Here is a 24,565-nt window from a genome sequence, read left to right as displayed (position 1 = left end):
ACGGGGTACATTTAGGAAAACACAGGATGGTGGCAGTTGGGGACTGGGGGGTGTGCTGTGGTCGGAGGTTAGCTAGCGGATGACACAACTGAGCATTTAAGGCAGGGGTTCTGGCCCTATTTCCAGTGGAGCAGAAACCCCCGCGGCGACGCGAAGAGTCGCGCAGTCCATTTCCCGGGATCCGGCGAGCTGCAGCGGATCTAAGCTGCAGCGGAGGCGGGAATGCTGCAGTGCGACTGCGCGCGTTGGCTGCGGGTGCGCGAAGTGCTAGGGGTCTGCAGCCCTGTTCTTTCAGAGGGTGTTTTTACAGTACCGAGACCCCAGGGAATCTAATATATTACAGCTCCTTTTATTGGTGCCTGAGTGGAAGACCTAAGAAGGACGGAAGGTCTGTGTTGGAAAGGAGAGTGAAACCTGAAACGTAACATCTGACACTGTCCATTCACTAATCATTCAATCGATCAGTTAAACTCTCCAGTACGTTTTTTCCTCCTGAAGAAATAACAGGACATTTGTAAAATACAGAAAAGTACTGGGAATTTAAAAAAAATCCAAATTCCCATCACGAGATCATTACTATTAACGTCATAATCCCTCCTCATTACAATCAGCGTCATAATTTTTTCTTATGGACTTCTTTCATACTTTTTAATATAAATAAACCTATACACGTCTTTCCAAATCTTTTTTTAATTGAAGGATAATTGCTTTACAGAATTTTGTTGTTTTCTGTCAAACCTCAAGATTTTTTCCAAATTTGACATTGTTTGGCAAATGTCTTTGTGTTCTCATTTTGTTTCCTTAGCTTTCGTCTGAGATTTATGGTCATTAAATATTCCTTGAAGATAGCCCGTGAAAAAACTATATATTTCAAATATTAACCTCTTTGTTGGGAATTTGAATCGTCAGTTTAATACTTAAAAAAATAATGCTGTTGAATTGTTATGTATTAAAAATTTTTAATGTTGAACGATCTGACAGACATTTTTAAGGTCCATTTCATGGATGTTTTTAATACTTTGGTACATATTTTCACACTGCCTGCCGAAAAACTAGATACACATTTCCATCAATAGCATCAGTTTCCTTGAATGCTAATGAGTATTATAAATTTCATCATTTTTTGCAGTTTTCATAATTGAAAAATGGAACTTCTTTTTGCTTTTATTTATTACTTGATGTATATATTTTATCTTGATATTCTCTGTCCATGGAATATTCCAGGCAAGAATACTGGAATAGGTTGCCATTTCCTCCTCTGGGGGATCCTCCTGACCCAGGGATCGAACCTGCATCTCTGGAGTCTCCTGCAGTGGCAGGACGATTCTTTACCACTGAGCCACCCGGGAAGCCCCTACTTGGACTAATTCAGTCAATTCCACAATAGTCCCATAAGTTAAGTTCGGTTGTTATACCCATTTTTACAGATGAGGGAACAAAATTTGCTTACGTTCATTGAGCAATTAGGTGGTGGAGCCTGACTCAGATCTTGAATCTGGGCTTTTGATCCCAAAGCTGCCCTGCCCAAGGGCTTCCTGTACACCAGAGGGTTGACCACATGAACAGACTCAGGGTCATTCCCTCTCTGGTCATGGATGGCAATCACATGTGCTCCTCACCCCTTCTTCCACGCTAGAGCAACCAGCAGACCTCATCTCCAGTCCTGGGCACACCCCAGCCCAGACGTCTTCCCCAACTACATCTTCATCCCTTGCAGCGTCAGTTGTAGAAAAACAGCAGCCTACATCTGTAAAGTCAGAATAGCCACTCTCGTTGCTTGCCCCTTGCCCTTGCAAGACCTGCCTTCCTGCACACGGCTGCCTTAAATCTAGAGGGTCACTCACCTCTGGGATTCAATATCCTGTGACAAACCATAATGGCAAGGAGGGTGGGGGGGAAGTGCAGAGCTCTAAAAGAGCAAATCCTGTTAGCGAAAAGCAACACCTAGTTATTACTCCACACACAGAAAAGAAGATCCGGGAAACATCATTATGGTGGAGATCACTTTAATAGTCTACAAATTAAGGCAGTTTTATTGTCATGAGATTTTGAATAGTTTTACAGTAACAGTAAAAATTTTGAATAATTTTATCATAATCTTTTGAATAATTTTATAGTAACACTATTCTGAATAATTTTATAGTAACAGTAAAATTATGAATAATTTTACAGTAACAATATTTTGAATCAATCAAAGTAAAAGAAGAGACACAGGGAGGGGACAATGATGTCTCTGCCAAGTGAACTTTCCATCCACTCTATGGAAATTTCCCACATCTGTCCAGTTCTGGCTCAGAACAAATGATAGCTAACACGTCTTCCTCATCTTTTTCCTATAGCTTTTAAAAGTTGTTAATACTTCAGAGAGTAACTGGGGAATCAGAACTCATTCCTGGCACAAAGGAGAAGACAGCATGTGGTTTCCTGGCCAATAGTTTGAATAGGTGTATCAGACAGCAACAGTTTGGGGTCAAGTCTTGCACATGTTCTTTGCAAGAGCACCAGCAGCCATCATAGCCCTCATAAACTTTCACACTTGTAGGAAACGGCACACAAACATGGCCTGCAATGAAGTGTGAATTACAGATCATTCTCTCAAATTCTAATATTATTCTTTTCCATCGTGGGTGACTCGAGCCCAGGGAAACAAGCCAATGGCAGGACCTGAAAGCAATCGGAACTCTTTGATTACATCACTGGCCACCCAGGACTCAGGAGAACAACTTCAGTGGACTCGGCTGAAAGCGGTTTTCACTCAAGCGCTATAACCATGGAGAAACAGAGTCCTGCCGCCTCGTGCAGACAATGACCCAACAGGACTCAATGCCCTTCCTTACAAAAAAATGAACAAATCACTTTCTACTCAGCCACGGATGGGAGGATAACAGCAGAGAGAGTCCTGATACTATAGGCCCACCTGGCTTTGCTCAGGGCTCCCAGGCAGTCTTTGAAGGACCCTAGCTGGGGTGGGGAAAATGACAAGAAAAAAACTAAGGGGCAAAGTGAAGCAAGGGAGAAGGTTGGAGGCTGGCTCTGGGGTCTGGAATCAGCCATAATTCTTGTTTCCTCTAAAGTCAAAGCTCAAAATAGGGCTATTTGCTCTACCTTTTAAAACAAACTTATTCATCCTGGTCCACGAAGTGCTTGTGTGTTCTGTGTGTGCATGCTAAGTTGCCTCAGTTGTGTCCGACTCATTGCAATACTACAGACTGTAGCCCGCCACGCTCTGTGCATGGGATTCTCCAGGTAAGAATACTGGAGCAGGTTGCCATCTCCTCCTCTAAGGGATCTTCCTGACCCACGGATCGAACCCAGGTCTATTATGTCTCCTGCATTTGGCAGGTGGATGGATTCTTACCACTAGCACCACCTGGAAAGCCCATGTTCTTTCTACACACCTACAAATAACTACCCATTACAGCTTGATTTGGTTAATAATTTATAGAAAGTTTAAAATACCTGGTAAGTGTGCATCTATTCATGGCTTTTGTGCAAGGGTCTGAGGAGGAGACAGAACTGGCACAAGGTTCCTACCCAGTACCCTCTCCAGGGGAACCTGATAATAAGAGAAGCTGCTGCTCAGATTTCTAGAATGTCTAGAAATTCTGTTATTGTTCTTCTTAAATGGTATGAAATATTTGCTGAGATACCGAAATTGCCTCAATGAAGGCCACTTTAAAAATTTAATTTAAAAAAATCAATCACCAGTTTTTAAACTACAGTTGATCTTCGAAAAACCCTAGGGTTAATCCTCGTATAACTTACAGTCAGCCGTCTGTAACCATGGTCCCTCTGCATTGTGGATTCAACCAACTACAGATTGTGTAGTACCAACTGCAGTATTTAACTACTGAAAAATAGCCACGTATCAGTGGACACAAGCAATTCAAGCCTGTGTTGTTTAAAGGTCAACTGTTACCCAGTTTGCAAACCAATCCTCTACTTCTGACGTGGCTCCAAGGCAGTTTTCTTTGCTCTGCTTGATTTGAAAGTGGTGCAAAGGCATGTCATAAAGGCCAGAAATCAATCTAGGTTGGCCGAGGCAGGTTAAGACATACTGACTGGCTCCATCTGTCCACCAGCCTCACCAAGGCTGAGCTGGATGATGTACTGGGAAGGGAGGGATGACCCCAGGGTTCACTTCCCCAGCCCCCCTACACTCACGGGTTTTTAAAAGGCTCAGCCTGTGTAAAGGAACCAATGGAAGCAAACATCACAGCCTAGGTTGAAGTGACATCGGGCCAAAGTATTCCAACAGAATGAAATTAACCGAAATGAGAAAGACAAGCCACAGAGCCGGTTCTGTGCTGCTTACAGGCAGCTGCCACCAGATGAGTGAAAACATGGCTCAGGAGTAGAGCAGGGCCAGTGAATGGCCTGTGAGCCCCTTGTGTCTCTGGGGCCCACGGACACCCTCTGAGGTCCCAGCCACCCAGTTCCTGACTCTGGGTGTGAGGTCAGGAGGCAAGAGAGCAGACACCGGCCACTACGTTCCCAGCGGGGCTGGCAGCGGTAAGATGGCCCCTGCCTTCCTGCAGCAAGGTCCAGGGCTCCTCCCCGTGGGCTGAGAGGGTGAGTGCCAGCCAACCTTTTTCTTCCACTTTCTTCTCACTGAAATACCAAAGGGTACTGACCTCTGGCTTTGGGCATGTGACACACAGGGCACACTTTGGCCTTGAGATCCTGCCAGTGTGTGGCCCTTAGCCCCTGCCCCCCTGGGGGAAGCAGGATGATGAAATGAATAAGGCAATAGCACCCAGTATCAATCAGATCTATTCCAGCTAACCTTTGGGTACGATTTCAGTGTACTGACCCACTGGGCTGACCTGGGCAAAGCCAGAGATTCCTAACATATACCGGCTAAGCCAGTGTGATGGCCAAGTCCCTCCTTAACCTGAAGCTCTTTTCTGTGAGGTATTTTTGTGTGTGTGTGGGAGACTGAAAGTAGAGGGAAACAACCTTTTAAAAAAGAAGAAGAAAAAAAAAACAAAAGCAGTGTACCTTATACTGGTTTCTTCAGATGTAATGCCTGGGCCAAGAACCAGGCCAGAGAGCAACCTCTGAAATGAATCTAATAACTCATGCTGATTCTCTCTCCCAGGCTGGCTTTGAGATCTCACACACACAGTCTCCTCGTTTACAAGGGGCTAGGTCTCAGTACATGCGGGCATCCTTTCCCAAAGCCCATGTTAAATAAGCGAAACACAAGAGGATCCCCACAGAAGATCCTGAGACCTGCCTTTGCAGGAGCAACTCTGAAGTTCCAGACTCTCGAGAGCTCCAGAGGGAAAAAGGGCAAACAGGCGGGCAAAAGAGGCCTGGTGCCCGCACCAAGTTCTCATCCCAAAGCCCACTTGGATAGAATAGGATCGACCTCCATCAGGCCCCCCGGCTGCCTTTAAAGGCATGAGGATCTGCAGGGGCACCAGAATGCTATCCGGGTACAAGAAGGAAACTCCATCTCATTTCAAATCTTGGTTCTGCTTTAACCAAGTGAATTCCTCCTAAGATGCAGAGCACATGTTAGAACTTCCCTTTTGCAAGGATGCAATTAAAATTTGCAGCCATTCTACAGAAGTGAAGCTCTGGAATGGAAGGAAGTCTTAAATTATGGTGTGTGTGTGAGGCGGTGTTTGGGCATGTGTGTGTGTGTGTGTGTGGTTGGGAAGGGGTGTTTGCAGGGGGGAAGGGTTGTGTGTTTGAGAGGGTGTGTGTGTTTGGGAGGGTGTGTGTGTGTATGTGTGTGTGTTTGGGAGGGGGTATGTGTTTGGGAGGGGGGTGTGTGTGTTTAGGAGGGTGTGTGTGTGTGTTTGGGAGGGGGCGTGTGTGTGTGTGTGTGTTTGGGAGGGGGTGTGTGTGTGTGTTTAGGAGGGGGTGTGTATATGTGTGTTTGGGAGGGTGTGTGTGTGTGTCTGTGGTGTCTGTGTTGAGGAGGGGGTGTGTGTATGTGTGGGAGGGTGTGTGTGTGTGTCTGTGTGTGTGTGGTTGGGAGGGGGTGTTTGGGTGCAGGTATTTCCCAAAGCGGAGGGAAAGGATTGAACACACTGGCAGCTGAAATCTCTCTTCAGAGCATACGCGGAGTGCAAGTTTTTCCCTCTGAAGCATGAGTTCCTCCCGGAAGGACAGGAAGGTTCATTCAGTCGCATTAATGAGATCCGTCACATGCCACGCGCTTGCTGGGGCATCTTCCTGAGTCTTCTGATGAGGGTGTGGCAGCAGAGAAAGGCACTTGGAAAATACACAGCCCCAGACCGGCAGGGATCCCCTCCCTGGTTAAAGGAGAGGCACCCCCTGCACACACTCAGGAAATCTCCTGCCTCCCCTGACTCCCCCGGCCCCAATCCCACCCCAGGAGTGACTGGAATGAACTGGCAGACTTCTCAGGGTGCAGCCCTGGCTCCTCGTCTGGCTGTGAGGTCTGCAGGAGGCTCTGGCTAGAAGTGGTGCTGGCGAAGGGCTGCGGGCGAGGGGCCCTTCTCCAGCCTCTTGACATGGCAGGAGTGGCAGAACAGGTGGTCCTCCAGCGGGTAGCATCGGTGACCGTCTTCATCATTGAGCTCCAGGCCGCAGTCCTGGAGTGAGGCAAAAACACGCAGTGGTGGCGAAACAAAAACCAGACTGCAAGAGATCCTGCCTGGCTTCTGATTTCAACATCCTCAGACCGTGAAATCTTTGCACCTTGTCTTACGTCCCTGGATGTGTTCCAGTGTCTCCTTGTTTGTAGTCTGTGGGAATTTGAATTTCTATCCTGCTGTTGCATGAAAATTGTATAAATCTTATGTTGAATTGGTTCACAGTGCTTTTCAGGTCTATTCTATTTTTCTACTTTTCTGTCTATTCATTCCGTTAATTTTTGAGAGTTTGATACTGAAATTCCAACTAAAAATTCTTGATTTATCTACTTAAAAGTTGTAATATATAGTGGAACTATATGTAACTTTGATCTATATTTTCCAAGTCTCCTATAAATGTCTTATCATACTTTCATAATTAAAATAAAGAAACAAATTGGAGGAGTGACATGAAGGCAACACACAGACCCAGAAACCAGCAGAGGGTGCTCTCTGACTGGGCAGAAAATGCCAGTGCAGAGAGGCAGCTCCAGCCTGCCCAGGGAGGGTCTGCAATGTGCTGTTGAGCACCTTAACCATTGGCTACAGGAAGCTCTCCAGCACTTGCAATGGTGCTGCTCGGAAATGAGATGTCATGGCAGTGCCAACACACACCAGATTTCTAAAACTTAGGATGGAAAAAGGATATAGAATAGCTCAGGAAGAATCCTTTGTCTAGACTGCGCGCTGAATCAATCACATATTGGATATATCAGTCCAGTCCAGTCGCTCAGTCGTGTCCGACTCTTTGCGACTTGAATGAAAGCACAGTCCAGCAAGTGCCTCAGCACTTTTCTCCAGCACCTGGGGCACCACTGACAGTGACCCCCACCTGTTTCTTCAGTGCTGGCGGTGGGGTCAAGCTGTGTGTCCCCACACTTTCTGTTCTCCCTACCCACAGCATCACAAAATAAACCACTCCTTCTGTGGGTGAGTCCACAAGTCTGGCTGAAACTTCACGGGCACTTTGATCATTTGTGTCCTTCACAACCCCAGCTCTCCTGACAGTGAGGGGGCACCGGTGACTCCTTCAGCCTGGGTGTGACAGCAGAGAAGGGACCGACCGGGTCCACCTGCCCTCACACCAACCAGTGACATGCCTGTTTCCAAGTGTGGCGTGGCAGCGGGGTGGGGAGGGTGTCTTCATGATTTTCAGGGCTCAGTTGAAGAAAGGGGCTCCTGGCAGACAGAACAGCCTACATACTGAAGGGGAGGGAGTCTATTCCCCCAAATGACACACCTGCCTGACAGTCTGGCCCCCTAAAAGGTTCTGAAACCCACACTTCCTGCCACCCCCTCCCTCAACTCTGCAGCTTCAGGGAGAGCAGCCGTGACCAGTTCAGGACTCGGTGGTTACAAAGGTGGAGAAAATAGTAAAGAGACTGTTATACCCGAACACCTGCATCTTTTGCAACCCCCGCCCCCCCACCAAATCAGGCTTCACCCCACTTCGATCAGCTCTGCGGCCCAGCCCCTGGCCCGCACCTTGCCCCCATTTACCCATGATGCTTCCTGCTCGGACTTGTACAACGCGTTCTGAGGGCTTTCCAGGGCAGGGAGGGGCCCACCTACCTCACAGTGGTAACACTCCACGTGATAGTCTCTGTCCATGGACACAACGCGGATGGTCTCATCTGAACCCTAGACCGAAAGACAGCAAGAACCTGAGGCTAGCTGGGGGGCCGTCGGGCTCAGCTGCCAGGGGCTGGGGGAGGGCCCCGGGGCAGCAAGACAGTGGCCTTAGGAGAAGAGCAGGAATCAGCCGTGGATACTAACAGCAGCAGGAAAAAGGACACGATTAGGGGATGAGGGGAAGAGAGAGGGATGCAGGTCTGCCATCTGGAGTGCTGGAGTCAACAGTGAACAGACCACCTATGTGGTCTCGTTCACCTCTCATCGTCTAACCTGGGAGCTAGTATCGAGTCAAAGGATACTTTGCAGGGACTTCCCCACACGTCCACTGCAGGGGGCATGGGTTCGATCCCCAGTTGGGGAACGAAGATCTCGCATGCTGTGTGGTACGGCCAAAAAAAGAATAAAAAAAATTTTTTTAAAGAAATTGACCCAATTACAGGGACAGATAGGGAGCAAGAAGGGCACCAGGCTCGGGAAGGCAGCTAATGAGAAAGAGGCTTCTTGGTGTGGACAGCACTGTCTCAGAGCTGAGATTTTAGAAGAATTTTTAAACAGGTATAAGAACAGGGCTTCCTGGGTGGCTCAGCTGTTAAAGAAACCACCTTCAATGCAGGAGACCCTGGTTCAATTCCTGGGTCAGGAAGCTCCCATGGAGAAGGGATAGGCTACCCACTCGTCTTCTTGGGCTTCCCTGTGGCTCAAACAATAAAGAATCTGCCTGCAATGTAGGAGACCTGGGTTCGATCCCTGGGTTGGAAAGATCCCCTGGGGAAGGGCATGGCAACCCATTCCAGTATTCTGGCCTGGGGAATCCCCATGGGCAGAGGAGCCTGGCAGGCTGCAGCCCACGGGGTTGCAAAGAGTTGGACACGACTGAAGCGACTAAGTATAGCATAGCACAAGAACAGGACACAGATCCTGTAAATGACCCAGGGAGATATGTCTTGGAAAACCCCAGGAGCAGAGCTGAGAAAGCATCTTACCTCAGGAGGAAGGATGGGAAGGCCGCAGGCTGCACACTTGGGGGCCAATACCCTGTGGGGAGAAGCAGAGAGCAGTCGGGCACTCCCCGCCTCCCGCCTGTCACACGTCACATGAACCCCTCTATGAAGACGGGCCTGGCACACTCTTGGGACTATTGCTTTGGGCTTGTTCCCCAGCAGTAACAAGCGCACGTGGTCCCCTCACTCCACTGGGGATGGAGACTGACCTGTCTGTTTAGCCCCCTCACGGTGCCTGGTGAAGCTGCAGACAAACTGGGGGTGTGGAGGCCAGCCCTGAATCGGTACCTGTTGAAGTCTGGTGAGGCTGGACCCACAGAGCTTGGCAGACTACTCTCGCGGCCTAACCAGGAATCCAATTATAGGTTTTTTTGGTCCTGTTTTCCCAGTAAATATAACTCTTTAACCAGTTCCTGTCCTCATGAGCATCCACTGATCCCGAGCCTGGGGCTGCACCCCTCCAAGCCACTGCACATGGCTGCACCGTGGACAGCGGTGCAAACAGCCTGCCGACATGCCTCTTCGGGTTCCCCAGCCTCCACTCTGCAGGGCTGCAGCCAGCGTGGCTGGCGTGAGCGGCTCTTCCCACTCCGTTCCTCCTTACTTGTGGTAATCTCGGACACAGTAGATCTTGTTCTCTGAGTCTACGGTGAAGGGCACCCCGTCCAAACACTCATTACAGATGACGCAGCGGAAGCAGCCAGGGTGGTAGGACTTCCCCAGGGCCTGCAGGATCTGGGGGTGCAAAAAGAAGAGGCCAGGACTCAGCAGGGATTACAGGGAAGGAAGGGAGAGACACATCAGATCAAGGGACCATATGGGAAACTGTCACCCTCAAACCAGTCCCTCCTAAAGGAAATCAACCCTGAATACTCATTAGAAGGACTGATGCTGAAGCTGAAGCTCCAATACTTTGGCCGCCTGATGGAAAGAACTGACTCATTGGAAAAGACCCTGATGCTGGGAAAGATTGAAGGCAAAAGGAGAAGGTGATGGCAAAGGATGAGGTGGTTAGATAGCATCACCGATTCAATGGACATAAATTTAAGCAAACACCGGGAGACAGTGGAGGACAGAGGAAGCTGGTGTGCTGTAGTCCATGGGGTTGAAAAGAGTAGGATATGACTTAGCAACTGAACAACACTCTCATCCCAGTTTCACTTGGACCAAGTCAAAAGATAATGACAGACTTCCCTGGCAGTCCAGTGGTTAAGACTTCACTTTCCAATGCAAGGGGTATGGGTTCAATCCCTGGCTGGGGAGCTAGGATCCCACATGCCTTCAGGCCAGAAAACCAAAACACAAAACATAAAATGGAAGCCATATTGTAACAAACTTCATAAAGACTTAAAAATGGTCCACATCAAAACAATTCTTAAAAAAAAAAAATGACGAGGCAGGAAAGGCTAACCGAGTTACAGGCATAAATAGGAAGAAACCAAACGAGATCCTTCTCCAGCACTTATTAATCTCCAGCAGGGAGGGTTCTCTATCAAAAACCATGATTCTCTGTAAGAAATGATGCAAAGCAAGGCCATGAAAAGACCCACCCCAGATTTGGAAAGCAGCAGATACACAGAAAGACAAAAGTAAACTCCGTAAGGAAACAGCAGAGCTCAGAAAAACCCTCTTAACTTCTCCCTCCTGGTGCCCCTTTTAAGCAGCTTTGTCTCTGCAGCCATTATAATCCAGAAGCCTGTGACTCTTATCTCAAATCCAAGTGTAAGTAAAGCGTCTTTGTTACTGCTGCTTTTAAACACAGCCAGGAGAAAGCCCCAGGCACCTTCCTCCTCTAAGCGTCATTTGATCTGGATGTGGTTGCTACCTGGGACTGTTAGAGGCCATCCTGAAACCAGGACAGAGCCTAGATGCGGAAGGTGGGAGAGACATGAACATCCTCAGTGATGGAGGTGAGTCACCAAATTAACTCTCCACTGAACTGCCTACCCCCACAGCCTCTTAGGAGAGAGAAAACATTTTTCCTGTTAAGTTCAGTGGTTCTCAAAGTTTTGCCTCTGGACCTGCAACATCAGCATCCTTTGGGAACGTAAGTAAAATGCACATTCTTGGGCCCTGCCCCAACAATGGGTGTTTTAATACAGTGATTCTGACACAGGCGAAAGTTTGGGAACCACCAGCTTCTCAAACTTGAGCTGAGTTTCTGTGATTTGCAGCTCAAAGTACCTCCAATAATTCAGCAGCAGATTCGTTTCTGGGATTACCTGCACCATGACGCTCAGCACAAACAACACAACTGTGGAATCAACGCCAGCGAGCCTGCACCAAGATGCCCATTGGCGAGGAGCGTACAAAGTAGTCATGAGCATCCCCAAGTTAGGACCACACAGAAAGCCTCCCAACCAGGCAGAAGAAGGGGACTTGGAACTAAACAGAGCCTCGGCAGAGGGTCGTGAGTTCCGTGGGAAAGCTGTGCTGTGTCCAGGCTCCTTCCAGCGCCCGATGCTGCCTGCAGAAGCCAACGCCACGCCTCACAGCCTGCAGTCCGGGGGGCATTGGGAGGACACAGTGCCAGTCCAGCGCTCCTTGAAAAGCTCAGCTTTCAAGCTTCCTCATTCCCGCTGGGATTTCATTAACCTCCTAGGCTCCTCATGCTGCCAAAGTAGGAAGAACACGCGGCCGGGCTTCAAAGACTCCTTGGCAATCTGGACCTTGGAATGTGTTTTGTCCCAGACTAATGCTGTCGTGGCAGAAACAGACCCTTAATTTAACCCACACTGTGCCAGAAGTACGGTAGGGGAGTGATGCCATTTTGCTGCATTCTGACTAGCTGTGATAATTGTTCTTTTCAGGTGGGAAATGCCCAGTTCCAGCCTCCAAGCCCAGGGTATTTCCCTCAGTGAACAAAGATGGAGCAGAGACAGACAGCTTACACCACCAGCCGGACGATGACCTGTAACCAAGGAATGGGAGCTGAAGGACTCTTCCTCCACACTGTCATGGCTCTTAGTGGCAGTTATGAGCTCTGTCGGTAACACCGTCACTATCAGACAGACATGGGCTGAACGTTTTCAAGTCTCAGAGCAGACCTAAGAATCCAGGGGCGATCTGGCTCTGTCCCACGGGGTGGAGAAGGTCTCCAAACTCGGTTCCTTTCCTTCCTGTGTGCACAGGCTGATCCTTATGCCTTTCAACTGGGAGTGGCTTTGTAACTCTTTGGCCAACAGAATGGGGCAGGGGGAGTCCCTGGCAGTTCAGCGCTTAAGACTCCAAGCTTTCGATTCTGGGGGCACGAGTTTGGCCCCTGGTCAAGGAACTGAGACCCCATGTGTCCCTCGGCATAGCCAAAAACAAGAACGAGAAAGAAATGATGTTCCGAGTCTTTTTAAGTCAATGATGAAAGAAAACTGGTAGCTTCCACCTCCTCTCTCTTGTTGAAAGGAAGTCTAGGCGAGACTACTGAGTGAGATGAGCGCCCACCGGGAGAGAAGCCTGGAGGGTGAGAGGTCGCCTTGGCACCAGCTGAGCACAGCTGAGTAAGTGACCCGGGCCACTGCCACACGCAGCAGAAGACCTGCCCTGTCGAGCCCTGACCTAATTCCTCACCCATGGAACCGTGGTCAAACCTGATCACGGAGCAACAGATAAGGGCTTCCCAGGTGGCTCAGTGGTAAAGAATCCACCTGCCAATGCAGGGGACGAGGGTTCGATCCCCTGGGTGGGAAGATCCCCTGGAGCCGGAAATGACAACACACTCCAGCATTCTAGCCTGGGAAATCCCATGGGCGGAGGAACCTACAGTCCACAGGTTGACAAAGAGTTGGACACAACTGACCGACTGAGCACACACACACAGCGATAGATAAGGGAAACATCCTGAGACCCAGAGAAGGCTCAGTATATTGAGAAATAAGGGTAGTCACATTCATCAATTTGGACACTGTTGGCCTCACATATGGTAGGTTTGTCGGAAGGGCTCTAAAATCAAGGGCAAAATCTGCTAGAGAAAAGGAGCCCGGTGGAGTCAGGCATAGACCTGGGGAAGCTGGGAGTGAGGCAGGCTCCACCTGCCTCCTCCAGGGGGTGGCTGGAGGGCCGTGTTCCGAGGGAGGCCGCAGCCGCTCATGAGAACACAGCTCACGGGGCCACGCTGTGCTGTGCAGCGCAGACTCAGGAGCGCAGCAGGGTCTCCTCTGCTCTGGTTCTGTTTCTACATGTCAGCATAAAACCTGCTTATGTCCATCAAAGACGTGCCTACGAGTGTTCATGGCAGCTCAGTCATAAACGGCCCCAAACTGGAAAACACCCAAATCCCTGCCTGCAGGAGAATGGATAAATAAACGGTGCGATATCCACACACTGAAATTCTACTTAGCGATGAGAAGAAAGGAACTTACAACACACGCAACAACATGGATGAATCTCCAAAACATTTTCTAAGTGAGCAAAGGCAGATCAAAGGAGTCCATACTGTATGATTCTACAGTATGGAGTTCCAGGACCAGTGAGACAAGTCTGGGGCCACAGAGGTCAGAACGGTGGGAGTCATTCTGGACATGGAAAATATCCTAGATCTTGACCTGTGTGGTGCTGACACACAGGTATAGTGGTAAAGAACCCGGCTGACAATGCAAAGATGCAGGAGACGGGGGCTGTGAGACCCCTGGGTGGGGAAGATCCCCTGGAGACGGAAACAGCACCTGATGCCAGTATTCTTGCCTGGGCAAGCCCACGGACAGAGGAGCCTGGTGGGCCACAGTCCATGGGGTCGCAAAGACACAAATGAGCGACTCAGCACACAGACACATAAACATTCACTCAGCTGTGCACTTAAGAGGCGCACCCTCTGGGTTGTTTCTCAATAAAAAAACAGTAAAGAAAAAAAAAATACAACGAGCAATTCCCTTCGCCAGGAGAGAATTAACGGCTTAGCTTAGAGAGGGATTTAACTCATGAATGAAACAAATGGGATATAACGATTCTCTGTGACCAATATATGAAAGAAATCCGACAGAGCCGATGTCCAGTGGTGGACAATTTGATCCCCAGACAGAATAAGAAGCCTGTATTCATAAACTTCACAACCTGAGGGGACCAGGAAGGAAGACCTGTCCCCACTCAGAACAAGCTCGGAGAGCCACGGCTGAGCGAGGAATGGGGTGGACAAAACCCGCTCCCTGTTCTGCTATCTCAGAACTAACGATGGGGCCCCAACCCTCATCTTAGGAAATGATTAAGCTGGGAAGAGCATGGGGGAAAAGCAACTATGTTTATCTGACTTTCTGCAGCCGATTCCAAAGCAGTGAAGATTTCTCCATGAAAACACGATCTGTTTGACATCTTACCTGCGATGCCACAAAGATCAGAGAAAATCAGAGAGAGGCCAGCATGACGTGAACAGCCCAGAGGAAGAGAGCACCCTCAGAAATGACCCTGTATGGACTGCATGGTGAAGGAGGCTAATTCCAGTAAAAGCCAAATGCAGGGCTACTACAGCAAGCAAGCTGCATGGGGTCTTCTTCAAATAAAACCAGCCACAGGGACTTCCCTGGTGGTCCAGGGGACACAGGTTCAATCCCTGGTCTGGTGAAGACTCCACATGTTGTGGGGCAACTAAGCCCAGGAGCCGGAACTACTGAAGCCCATGTACCTAGAACCCCTGCTCCGAAACAAGAGAATCCACTGCAGTGAGAAGCCCACTCACCGCAACTAGACAGAAGCCTGCACAGAGACGAAGGCCCAGCAGAGCCATAAATAAATAAAAATAAAACCAGCCATGATCACAAATCAAGGTAGGAAACATTGTTTTCAATTATTATTTTTTTCTGCCAGTGCCTCCCCCTCCCACCACGTTATCAATATTACCTTGTTCACCTGACCCTACTCACCATGTCCATGATCAGATGTCCACAGAGAAAACACCTGTCAGCGGACTGCTGGAAACCAGAATACTGCGGAGAAAAGAGAAAAGAGAGTTCAGCCCAGGTGGGGCAGAGGAATCTAGCTACTTCCCCGCCAGCCTCGAGGATCACAAAGAATGTCTTAGAGAGACTCGTCATTCTATACAGGAATTTCTCATGTGTCTGCTGACAATAGCGTGGTGAATTACAGAACACCCTCCGCCACAAGAGCCATTACAAATGCTAATACCACTCATCTCTCAACAGCTGCACCCAGGCATCCATGACAGGCCAGGCTCTGCATAAGAGGCTGTGCAGAGAGTCATCAGCCTCTAATCCAGTAGTTCTCAAGACACACTCCCTGGCATCACCTGAGAACCTGTCAGAGTGCAAATTCTCAGGCTCCATCCCTGACCTACTGAATTGGAAAACTGGAAACTAGGGGCAGGGGGTGAGGGGTAGTGGCACTCTGGGTTTTTGCAACCCCTCCAGGGAATTCTGACGCATGCTCAAGTTTGAGACCTTTGCTCTAAATTTTCAAAACAATTATGCAAGGTATATATTACACTGTTTCTCAAATGGAGACAAAGTGAAGCTCAGAGAGGTAAAGTTACTTTCTCACGGTCACACAGCCTTTCAGGGGTAAGGATGGGATTCAAATTCAAGTCTGGGTCTGGTTAAAAAGCCAGTGTCTTGAAGGAAGCATACATACTGCCATAGGTAAAATAGAGAGCCAATGGAAACTTGCTGTATGACTCAGGAAACTCAAACCGGGGTTCTGTAACAACTTAAGAGGGGTGGGAAAGGGTGGGAGGTTGAAGGGAGGTTCAAGAGAGAGGGGACATATGTACACCTATAACTAATTCACGTCGACGTATGGAGGAAATCAAACCAATACTGTAAGGCAATTATCCATCAATTAAAAATAAATAAATTTTTAAAAAGCCAATGCTTTTTACAATCAGCTTCAAAGAAACTGGATAAATATGATTTACCTTATCTTACCAAAACACACATACACACACACAGAGCTGGGATCTGGAAAGAAATGAGGAACTCACCTCAGAAAACAGACTAAATAGTACACACTGGAAGATACTAGAAGCTTAGATATTGCAAATACAACTTAAATGTAATAGAAACAAAGGTGGTTATTTGCCCCGTGGTATGTGGGATCCTCCCGGATCAGAGTTCTTTATTTTCGCTTGAGATACAGCCTTGCTCTGCTGTGGGGCTGGCCCCCCATGCTAGGTTCAGAGGCAAGGACCTGGTCAATCAGAGCTTTGCATGCCTCCAGCGCCCATCACTTTGCCCAGGCATGGGCAGATGACCCACCCAGAGCCCATGAGACTCTAGGAGCAGGACAGGCACTCAGCCCATCAGATTTGAAGCTGGGAGACAGTCAGCTCTGGTATGGCACCACCATTTGACTATTACAAACACAGCACCAGTGAATAAAGTGAACACGTGGGAGGAAATGACCCCCTGGGGGCATGCAGGAATGGGTTTCCTTGGGTTTGCCTGCCTGTTACTGGCAAACATGAATCATCATGAGTCAACCCACACATCCACGAAGAAGCTAGTCCGAGCCACCTCTGGGTCTCACATTGGTCATCCTACTGACTGGGCATGGCTCCTTGCCTGGCGCTGTGTTAGGTGAACCAGCGTGTTCTTGCCTCCCTAGGAACTTTCGGTCAAGTCAGGGGAAGACTTGTAAATGGACAGGCAGTGCGCTAAGCGCTGGTCAGAAAAGGCCAAGGGCGGCAGCACAGAGTAGGGGTGACCCACTTTGAGGCCCCCGGGAACATGCAGGCTGCCGGGGGATCTGGGCAAACAGGGGGAAGGCATTCCAGGCAGCGGACACAGCGCAGGCTCCCGCACACGGGGTGGGGCGGGGGCGTGCAGAGACCCGCAAGCCGCAGAGTGCGTGAGAAGCACGGCTGCGAGCCAGGCTGCCCGGACCGCAGGGAGCTTCGGCGCATGCGCTGAACCCTGGCGCCCGGCCTGGGCGACTAGGCCGTGCAGCAGGGTGCGGGCAGCGGAGCCGCAGGGGCCCCGGGGCGACGCAGTGGCACCTGTGCCTGGCTGCGCTCTAGGAGGGAGAGGACGGAGGCGGGGTGCAGGAGGAACCTAGGCCCCTGTTCTCAGAGACGAGGTTCCAGGCAAGGCGGTTTTTTGGCTTCAGGTGACTCTCAAGGGAGTGGGAGGGCTGCGGGGCCAACCCTGGGCCTGCCCGGTGGGCAAGGAGACCGCGAGCAGCTGGCCTCAGAGGTGCCCACAGGGCTGGAGTTCAGCTCTGGGACTCTCTGGCACATGGATGGACTTTTCAGCGAGTGGGAGAGGCAGAATGAGATATAAGGGGCGCCCGGATCCCAGAGAGAGAGTTAGGAGCTGAGTGGAGGGGCTTCCCTGGTGGCTTGGTGGTGAGGAGCCTCCTTGTCCATGTAGGAGGTGCGGATTCCATCCCTGATCCAGGAAGACACCACATGCTGCGGGACAGCAAAGCCTGGGAGCCACAACTTCTGAAGCCCGCATTCCTAGAGCCTGCGCTCCTCAACAAGAGAGGCCAGCGCAATGAGAAGCCTGCACGCTGAAACCAGAGAGGAACCCCCACTTGCCACAACTAGAGGAAAACCCGAGCAGCAGGGAAGACCCAGTGCAGCCATAAATAAATAAAATTTAAAAAAAAAAAAAGCTGGGTGAGAAGGAAAAAAAGCTGGGTGAGATGGGCAAGGCACAAAAGTCAGGCTGAGTGACCGTAAAGTCCCTGAAAAGCACAGAGCTCTGCGGCTTGTCATTTGCCTGGGAATGTGGGCCACTCCCCTGCTGCTGCAAAAGAAAAGACTGGACCCCTTTCTCCAGCGGTGCGGCCTCCAGGGGGTGCCGGGGGGCGCCACGGAGTTAAACCACCTTCTTCTGCCAGGCCTGCTTGGGTGACAAACTCACCAGGAAGTCTTCCTCGCAGAACACTTTGCCGTTGACGAAATAAAAGGCTTTTCCTCTCAGCTTCCGGCCTAAGGAAAAACCACAAAGGCAGGGTAAGAAGAAAATGTTCATATGCGCTGGAAAAGGAGACAAGAAGGGCAAAATCTTGTAAAGCAGAAATGATCATGCAAAAAACCACAGCAACTATTAGTAGCAGTTTCTGGTTTCTGGAAGGTGACATGACCCTTGGCAACAGGCACTCAGGCCAGAACACAGGGTCTCTGATGTGGGCGCCACCTGGCAGGCTGACTTGGGAATCACCCTGTACCTACTTCTCACACCTCCTCTCTGCTGAGAAAGGAGCCACTGGGTTACAAGATGGCAGCGGCACCCACCTGTGGAGGGACCAGGCAACAGTCTCCTGTGAGGCTGCCGTTCCCCACAGGATCAGGGACCCTCACCTCTGACGCGTGCTCCAGGGAATGCTGGAGACAACCTGGCAGGAAAATCCTATAAACTGGTCAGCTCTTATTTTCCTTACTTTCATGTCTTTTCTCATCTGAACGACAGAAAACACACGCTGTTGAAAAGAAGACTAATTTTCCTATTTTCTCTTGATCTCAATGGGGTGGGCGGGAGTGAGAAAAATTCCAAACACCCTGACTGCTTAGATGTAACTTTAGTTTCCAGAGAGCTAGGATGCTGACAAGAACTGTACTGTTTATCAATTCCTTAGATCCCTTTTGAAAAAAGAAAAAAAACACCTGTTCAAGGTAAGTGGGAACATCTTGGTGGGGGACCCTGAAGCAGCAACACGAGATCTAAGAATATTTCCAGGGCCACGCACAAAACACACCTGACAGACTCCATGGAAGCTTCAGAAACTGAATAATTTCTAAACACTAGTGGAATCAAGACCCTTAGGCCCAGTCCACCTGAAACCAAAATCACCAATGTCAAAAACACTAACAGTGCTCGCGACACACAGAAATCCCCCCATACATGATGGGTGTCCTCGCCTGTGACGCCCCAGAGCAGGCAAACAGTACAAGGTAACTGGGAAGATGGTGCTAAGGAGGACTCATCAAAGCTCAGAGAGGACTCTGAAAGCATCAACACAGGGGAAACACAAAAGGGGAAATAAATCCAACTACAAAAGCAAACCTCCAGACAGACTACAGACCTCAGACTTTCTGTGAAACACAAAAGCTACTGTGTCAGAAAATGCAGGCGACTGCCTTTGACTTTGGCGAGGCAAGGATTTCCATCCAGTGACCTTCCACTAGAAATGGGCTTCCCTAGTAGCTCAGTTGGTAAAGAATCTGCCTGCAATGCAGGAGACCTCGGTTCGATTCCTGGTTTGGGAAGATCCCCTGAAGAAGGGAGAGGCTAACCACTCCAGTATTCTTGGGCTTCTCTGGTGGCTCAGCTGGTAAAGAATCCACCTGCGATGTGGGAGACCTGGGTTTGATCCCTGGGTTGGGAAGATCCCCTGGAGAAGGGAATGGCTACTCTACTCCAGTATTCTGGCCTGGAGAATCCCATGGACTGTATAGTCCATGGCGGGGGGCGGGGCGGGGCGGGGGGCGGCGGTCACAGAGAGTCAGACACGACTGAGCAACTTTCATAGTAAGCATCTCAGGAAGGCCCTGACCCTCCTGGCCTCATCAGACCCTTTGTGTGGTGTTAGCTGCTGCCAGATTCACTGTTATCTCACTGTCGCCCCAATCCTCTGATTGGCTCCTCTAGAACAGTTCAATGCTCTGAGCATGTGCTATGTTCCCTGAGGATGTAACTGTATGCTATGTTCCCTGAGGATGTAACTGTATTTTAACTCAGCCTTGGGCTAAGAGGGCTTGGCAATCATCTCAGTTCAGTTCAGTCGCTCAGTCATGTCCAACTCCTTGCAACCCCATGAACCGCAGCACGCCAGGCCTCCCTGTCCATCACCAACTCCCAGAGTTCACCCAAACCCATGTCCATTGAGTCAGTGATGCCATCCAACCATCTCATCCTCTGCCGTCTCCTTCTCCTCTGGCCCTCAATCTTTCCCAGCATCAGAGTCTTTTCAAATGAGTCAGCTCTCTGCATCAGGTGGCCAAAGTATTGGAGTTTCAGCTTCAACATCAGTCCTTCCAATGAACACCCAGGACTGATCTCCTTTAGAATGGACTGGTTGGATCTCCTTGCAGTCCAAGGGACTCTCAAGAGGCTTCTCCAACACCAGAGTTCAAAAGCATCAATTTTTCGGCACTCAGCTTTCTTTATAGTCCAACTCTCACATCCATACATCACTACTGGAAAAACCATAGCCTTGACTAGATGGACCTTTGTTGGCAAAGTAATGTCTCTGCTTTTTAATATGCTGTCTAGGTTGGTCATAACTTTCCTTCCAAGGACCAAGCATCTTTTAATTTCATGGCTGCAATCACCATCTGCAGTGATTTTGGAGCCCAGAAAAATAAAGTCTGTCACTGTTTCCACTGTTTCCCCATCTATTTCCCATGAAGTGATGGGACCAGATGCCATCATCTTTGTTTTCTGAATGTTGAGCTTCAAGCCAACCTTTTCACTCTCCTCTTTCACTTTCATCAAGAGGCTTTTGAGTTCCTCTTCACTTTCTGCCATAAGGGTGGTGTCATCTGCATATCTGAGGTTATTGGTATTTCTCCCGGCAATCTTGATTCCAGCTTGTGCTTCTTCTAGCCCAGCGTTCCTCATGATGTACTTCTGCATATAAGTTAAACAAGCAGGGTGACAATATACAGCCTTGCCATACTCCTTTTCCTATTTGGAACCAGTCTGTTGTTCCATGTCCGGTTCTAACTGTTGCTTCCTGACCTGTATACAGGTTTCTCAAGAGGCAGGTCAGGTGGTCTGGCATTCCCATCTCTTTCAGAATTTTCCACAGTTTATTGTGATCCACACAGTCAAAGGCTTTGGTGTAGTCAATAAAGCAGAAATAGATGTTTTTCTGAACTCTCTTGCTTTTTCGATGACCCAGCGGATGTTGGCAATTTGATCTCTGGTTCCTCTGCCTTTCCTAAAACGAGCTTGAACATCTGGAAGTTTACGGTTCACGTATTGCTGAAGCCTGGCTTGGAGAATTTTGAGCACGACTTTACTAGCATGTGAGATGAGTGCAATTGTGCGGTAGTTTGAGCATTCTTTGGCATTGCCTTTCTTTGGGATTGGAATGAAAACTGACCTTCCAGTTCTGTGGTAATCATCTAACTGACGGCAATAAATTGAACAGAAGGAAAGCAAGTCAGGGATGAGAAGATGGCTGCCACATAGCATTAGTATCTAAAACGCACAAAGAACATCAATAATCCTGAGAAACAGACAACTGTGTGTGTGTCAGTATACCTAGATAGGGATAAACATGCACACTTAAATGACTGCGAAAATAAGTGTGTGCTCATACATACATGTAAAACGAATGTCAGTAGTCACCTCTGAGTAAGGGAAATGGTGATTTTTATTAGTTTTCCCCCCTGCAGTCACTACGTATATTACTTTTATTGCCTGAACGACAAACTTTACTGGAGTGAGAGAGTGTGCAGGGCAATGGAGCGTATGTTAGAAGTCTTTAGCTCTCCAAACTTTCCCTCTGTCCTCCCCTCAGAGTTGTTCTCGGAGGTTCTCATTATAGAACCTTCACAAGCATTCCCCAACTAAACTAGACTAGAAAGAATGCGTACCCACAGCTCAATGATTTCAGGGTCCCTATAACAGAATCCCTCTGACATCCACAGAAGTTGAATTTAATAATGCTGCTGACTTACAATTCTCCCCCTCCATAAAGAGATTCCAGAGGGCTCAGAGTTGCAGAAAGGAAAGTGAGACTCACAAGAGTATTGTTTCCACCTTGTGCCCCGACCAGGCTCAGGGGGAGAACCAATGTGCTGCTTCCCTACAGCCAAGGCGACAAGCACACAAAGCGCCCGCCGTTAAGAGGAGCTGCCCAGACATGCAGGAAAGCAGTCTCCCCGCCACACACACCGTCTGGCCGCAAGTCTGTGGCGCGCCTTGCTCTGCTCCGGGGTGTCCCAACCAGGATGAACCAGTGCGGATGAGAGCCGAGGAAGCGAGGCTGCAGCTGCTAAGGAGGTCATTAGAGGGAGCTAGGAGGTTGCCTGGAAACGCACAGGACTTCCCAGAGACAGAGAAAGCTTCTGGGCCAAAGTGTGGAGGACACCCAGCTCTTCTCTTGGACCTGGGTCTGGGACGTTCTAAGGAATCTCGGCAGGAATTAGCTTTTTTATTTAATAGAGGGTAGATCACTTCTCTTCCAAAAATCACAGAGAAAAGGATCACACACACCAAACTCAAACCCTGTAGCATTCTAAGAAAAATAAACGAGAGCTTTTTCACATATGATAACAAAGATTTTTTTAAACAATCATATTGTTTGTGATGGCCGTCAGTGCAAATTTCTGTAAGCTACAGAGAAGAGTGTAAAATGGTAAGCTCACCCTGGAGAGGAAACTCTTACATTACTTATCTCTGACTCAGTGGGGCTGTCTGGGACTTAGCTTAGGGAATGAATCAGAAATATGAATAAATGTTTACTTGGATCCAAACTGGCAGCCTTAGAGGAAACGATCACACAAAGCAGAGTACATTTAAATGTAACATGTAGCCATTTAAAACACCCTTCAAATAAGTGTTTCAGTGGTATGAGAAAATGCTTTACTCTCGCCGAAGAACTGATGCTTTTGAACTGTGGTGCTGGAGAAGACTCTTGAGAGTCCCTTGTACCGCAAGGAGATCCAACCAGTCCATTCTAAAGGAGATCAGTCCTGGGTGTTCATTGGAAGGACTGATGCTAAAGCTGAAACTCCAATACTTTGGCCACCTCATGCGACGAGTTGACTCGCTGGAAAAGACTCTGATGCTGGGAAGGATTGGGGGCGGGAGGAGAAAGGGACGACAGAGAATGAGATGGCTGGATGGCATCCCCAACTCGATGGACATGAGTTTGAGTGAACTCCAGGAGTTGGTGATGGACAGGGAGGCCTGGCGTGCTGTGATTCATGGGGTCGTGAAGAGTAGAACATGACTGAGCGACTGAACTGAACTGAACTGAAACTTCCCCAAACTTAATAATGAGCAGGTGTCAGTTTGATGATCATTCTAAAAAGTGCCCAACTGGCTAGACAAATCCTCTCCATGCCAGGTCTTAGAGCTGAGGAGTCCTATGTCCAGACCCCAGAGGCGGGAGTGGAGGGGCGGGGGCAGCAGACAAAGGTTGCATCTGTATTTCCTTCATTACCAAAAAAATATAAAGAAACAAGGACTTCCCCCACAGACCCAAGAAGGTGGGGCCTTCCTCTGCTCTGAAGGACTCAAACTCTAGTTTCCACGCAAGTTTTAAAAGATCCACTCCCCCCCGACCGCGAGTTTACAAACTGACTTCCACACCCATAGTTGGTTTCCAGTCTGTCAAAGTGAGAGAAAGAAACTAACATCTGTTGATGGCCTCCTGTTGTTTCAAGTGCCATATTTAGAAGTTTCATGCACTGAAAAACAGCTTTTAAAGTGTCTGAGCACACTGCCACACATGTTACTACATCATCAGTCCCCTTTCTGTTCCCACCTTCCACGTTCCTTTCACAGAGACGTTTCACGAACCACTCCCTGTCTCCTACTGTAGGACGCATTCAGCGGGGAAAGAATGCACCAAAGAGTTAGGCAGAAATAGGACCCATCACCGGACAAGGCAATGGCAACCCACTCCAGTACTCTTGCCTGGAAAATCCCATGGACGGAGGAGCCTGGCAGGCTGCAGTCCGTGGGGTCGCTAAGAGTCGGACATGACTGAGCAACTTCACTTTCACTTTTCACTTTCATGCACTGGAGAAGGAAATGGCAACCACTCCAGTGTTCTTGCCTGGAGAATCCCAGGGACAGAGGGGCCTGGTGGGCTGCTGTCTATGGGGTCGCTTAGGGTCGGAGACGACGGAAGCGACTTAGCAGCAGCAGCAGCAGGACCCATCACGTGTCAACATCACGGAGCAGTGTGGGGATGCAGGAACTGGGGATCACGGGACATGACAGCCAGTGATCTGTGGTCAGCAGTCTGGGTTTCCTCTTCTCTTTCATAAAGATCCCATGTGGTGTTGTTTACTGGCTAAGTCACGTCTGACTCTTTGAGACCCCATGGACTGTAGCGCACCAGGCTCCTCTGTCCATGGGATTTCCCAGGAAAGAATACTGGAGAGGGTTGCCACTTCCTTCTCCAGGGGATCTTCCCAAGCCAGGGATCAAACCCACATCTCCTGCATTGGCAGGCGGATTCTTTACCACTGAGCCACCAGGGAAGCCCTTTAAGACACCATGGAAAGTGCGTGTTAGTTGCTCAATTATGTCCAACTCTTTGTGACCCATGGACTCTAGTCTCCCAGGTTCCTCTGTCTATGGAATTCTCCAGGCAAGAATACTGGAGTGCGTAGCCATTTCCTTCTCCAAGGGATTGTCCCGACCCAGGGACTGAACCCAGGTCTCTTGCATTGCAGGTGGATTCTTTACC

General features: G+C 49.1%; 1 protein-coding gene across 1 annotated transcript in view; it reads right to left on the bottom strand.

Moving 5' to 3' along the window:
* Positions 1 to 1,872: 1,872 nt before the first annotated feature.
* The window catches only part of LIMD1 (LIM domain containing 1), a 75,942-nt gene continuing 53,249 nt past the window's right edge, over positions 1,873 to 24,565 (bottom strand). The window contains exons 3-8 of the mRNA XM_055413613.2: positions 18,052 to 18,119; positions 15,094 to 15,156; positions 9,852 to 9,982; positions 9,230 to 9,281; positions 8,184 to 8,252; positions 1,873 to 6,572 (exon numbers count right to left, since the gene is read on the bottom strand). Of these exons, the coding sequence (XP_055269588.1) occupies positions 6,435 to 6,572; positions 8,184 to 8,252; positions 9,230 to 9,281; positions 9,852 to 9,982; positions 15,094 to 15,156; positions 18,052 to 18,119 (521 nt within the window). The 3' untranslated portion in view covers positions 1,873 to 6,434. The remainder of the gene's footprint in view (positions 6,573 to 8,183; positions 8,253 to 9,229; positions 9,282 to 9,851; positions 9,983 to 15,093; positions 15,157 to 18,051; positions 18,120 to 24,565) is intronic.

This window comes from Moschus berezovskii, chromosome 24 (assembly GCF_049115385.1).
Source record: "Moschus berezovskii isolate FMDL1 chromosome 24, NW_MosBer_1.0, whole genome shotgun sequence".
NCBI lineage: Eukaryota > Metazoa > Chordata > Mammalia > Artiodactyla > Moschidae > Moschus > Moschus berezovskii.
This window is presented reverse-complemented; position numbering and strand designations above follow the sequence as displayed.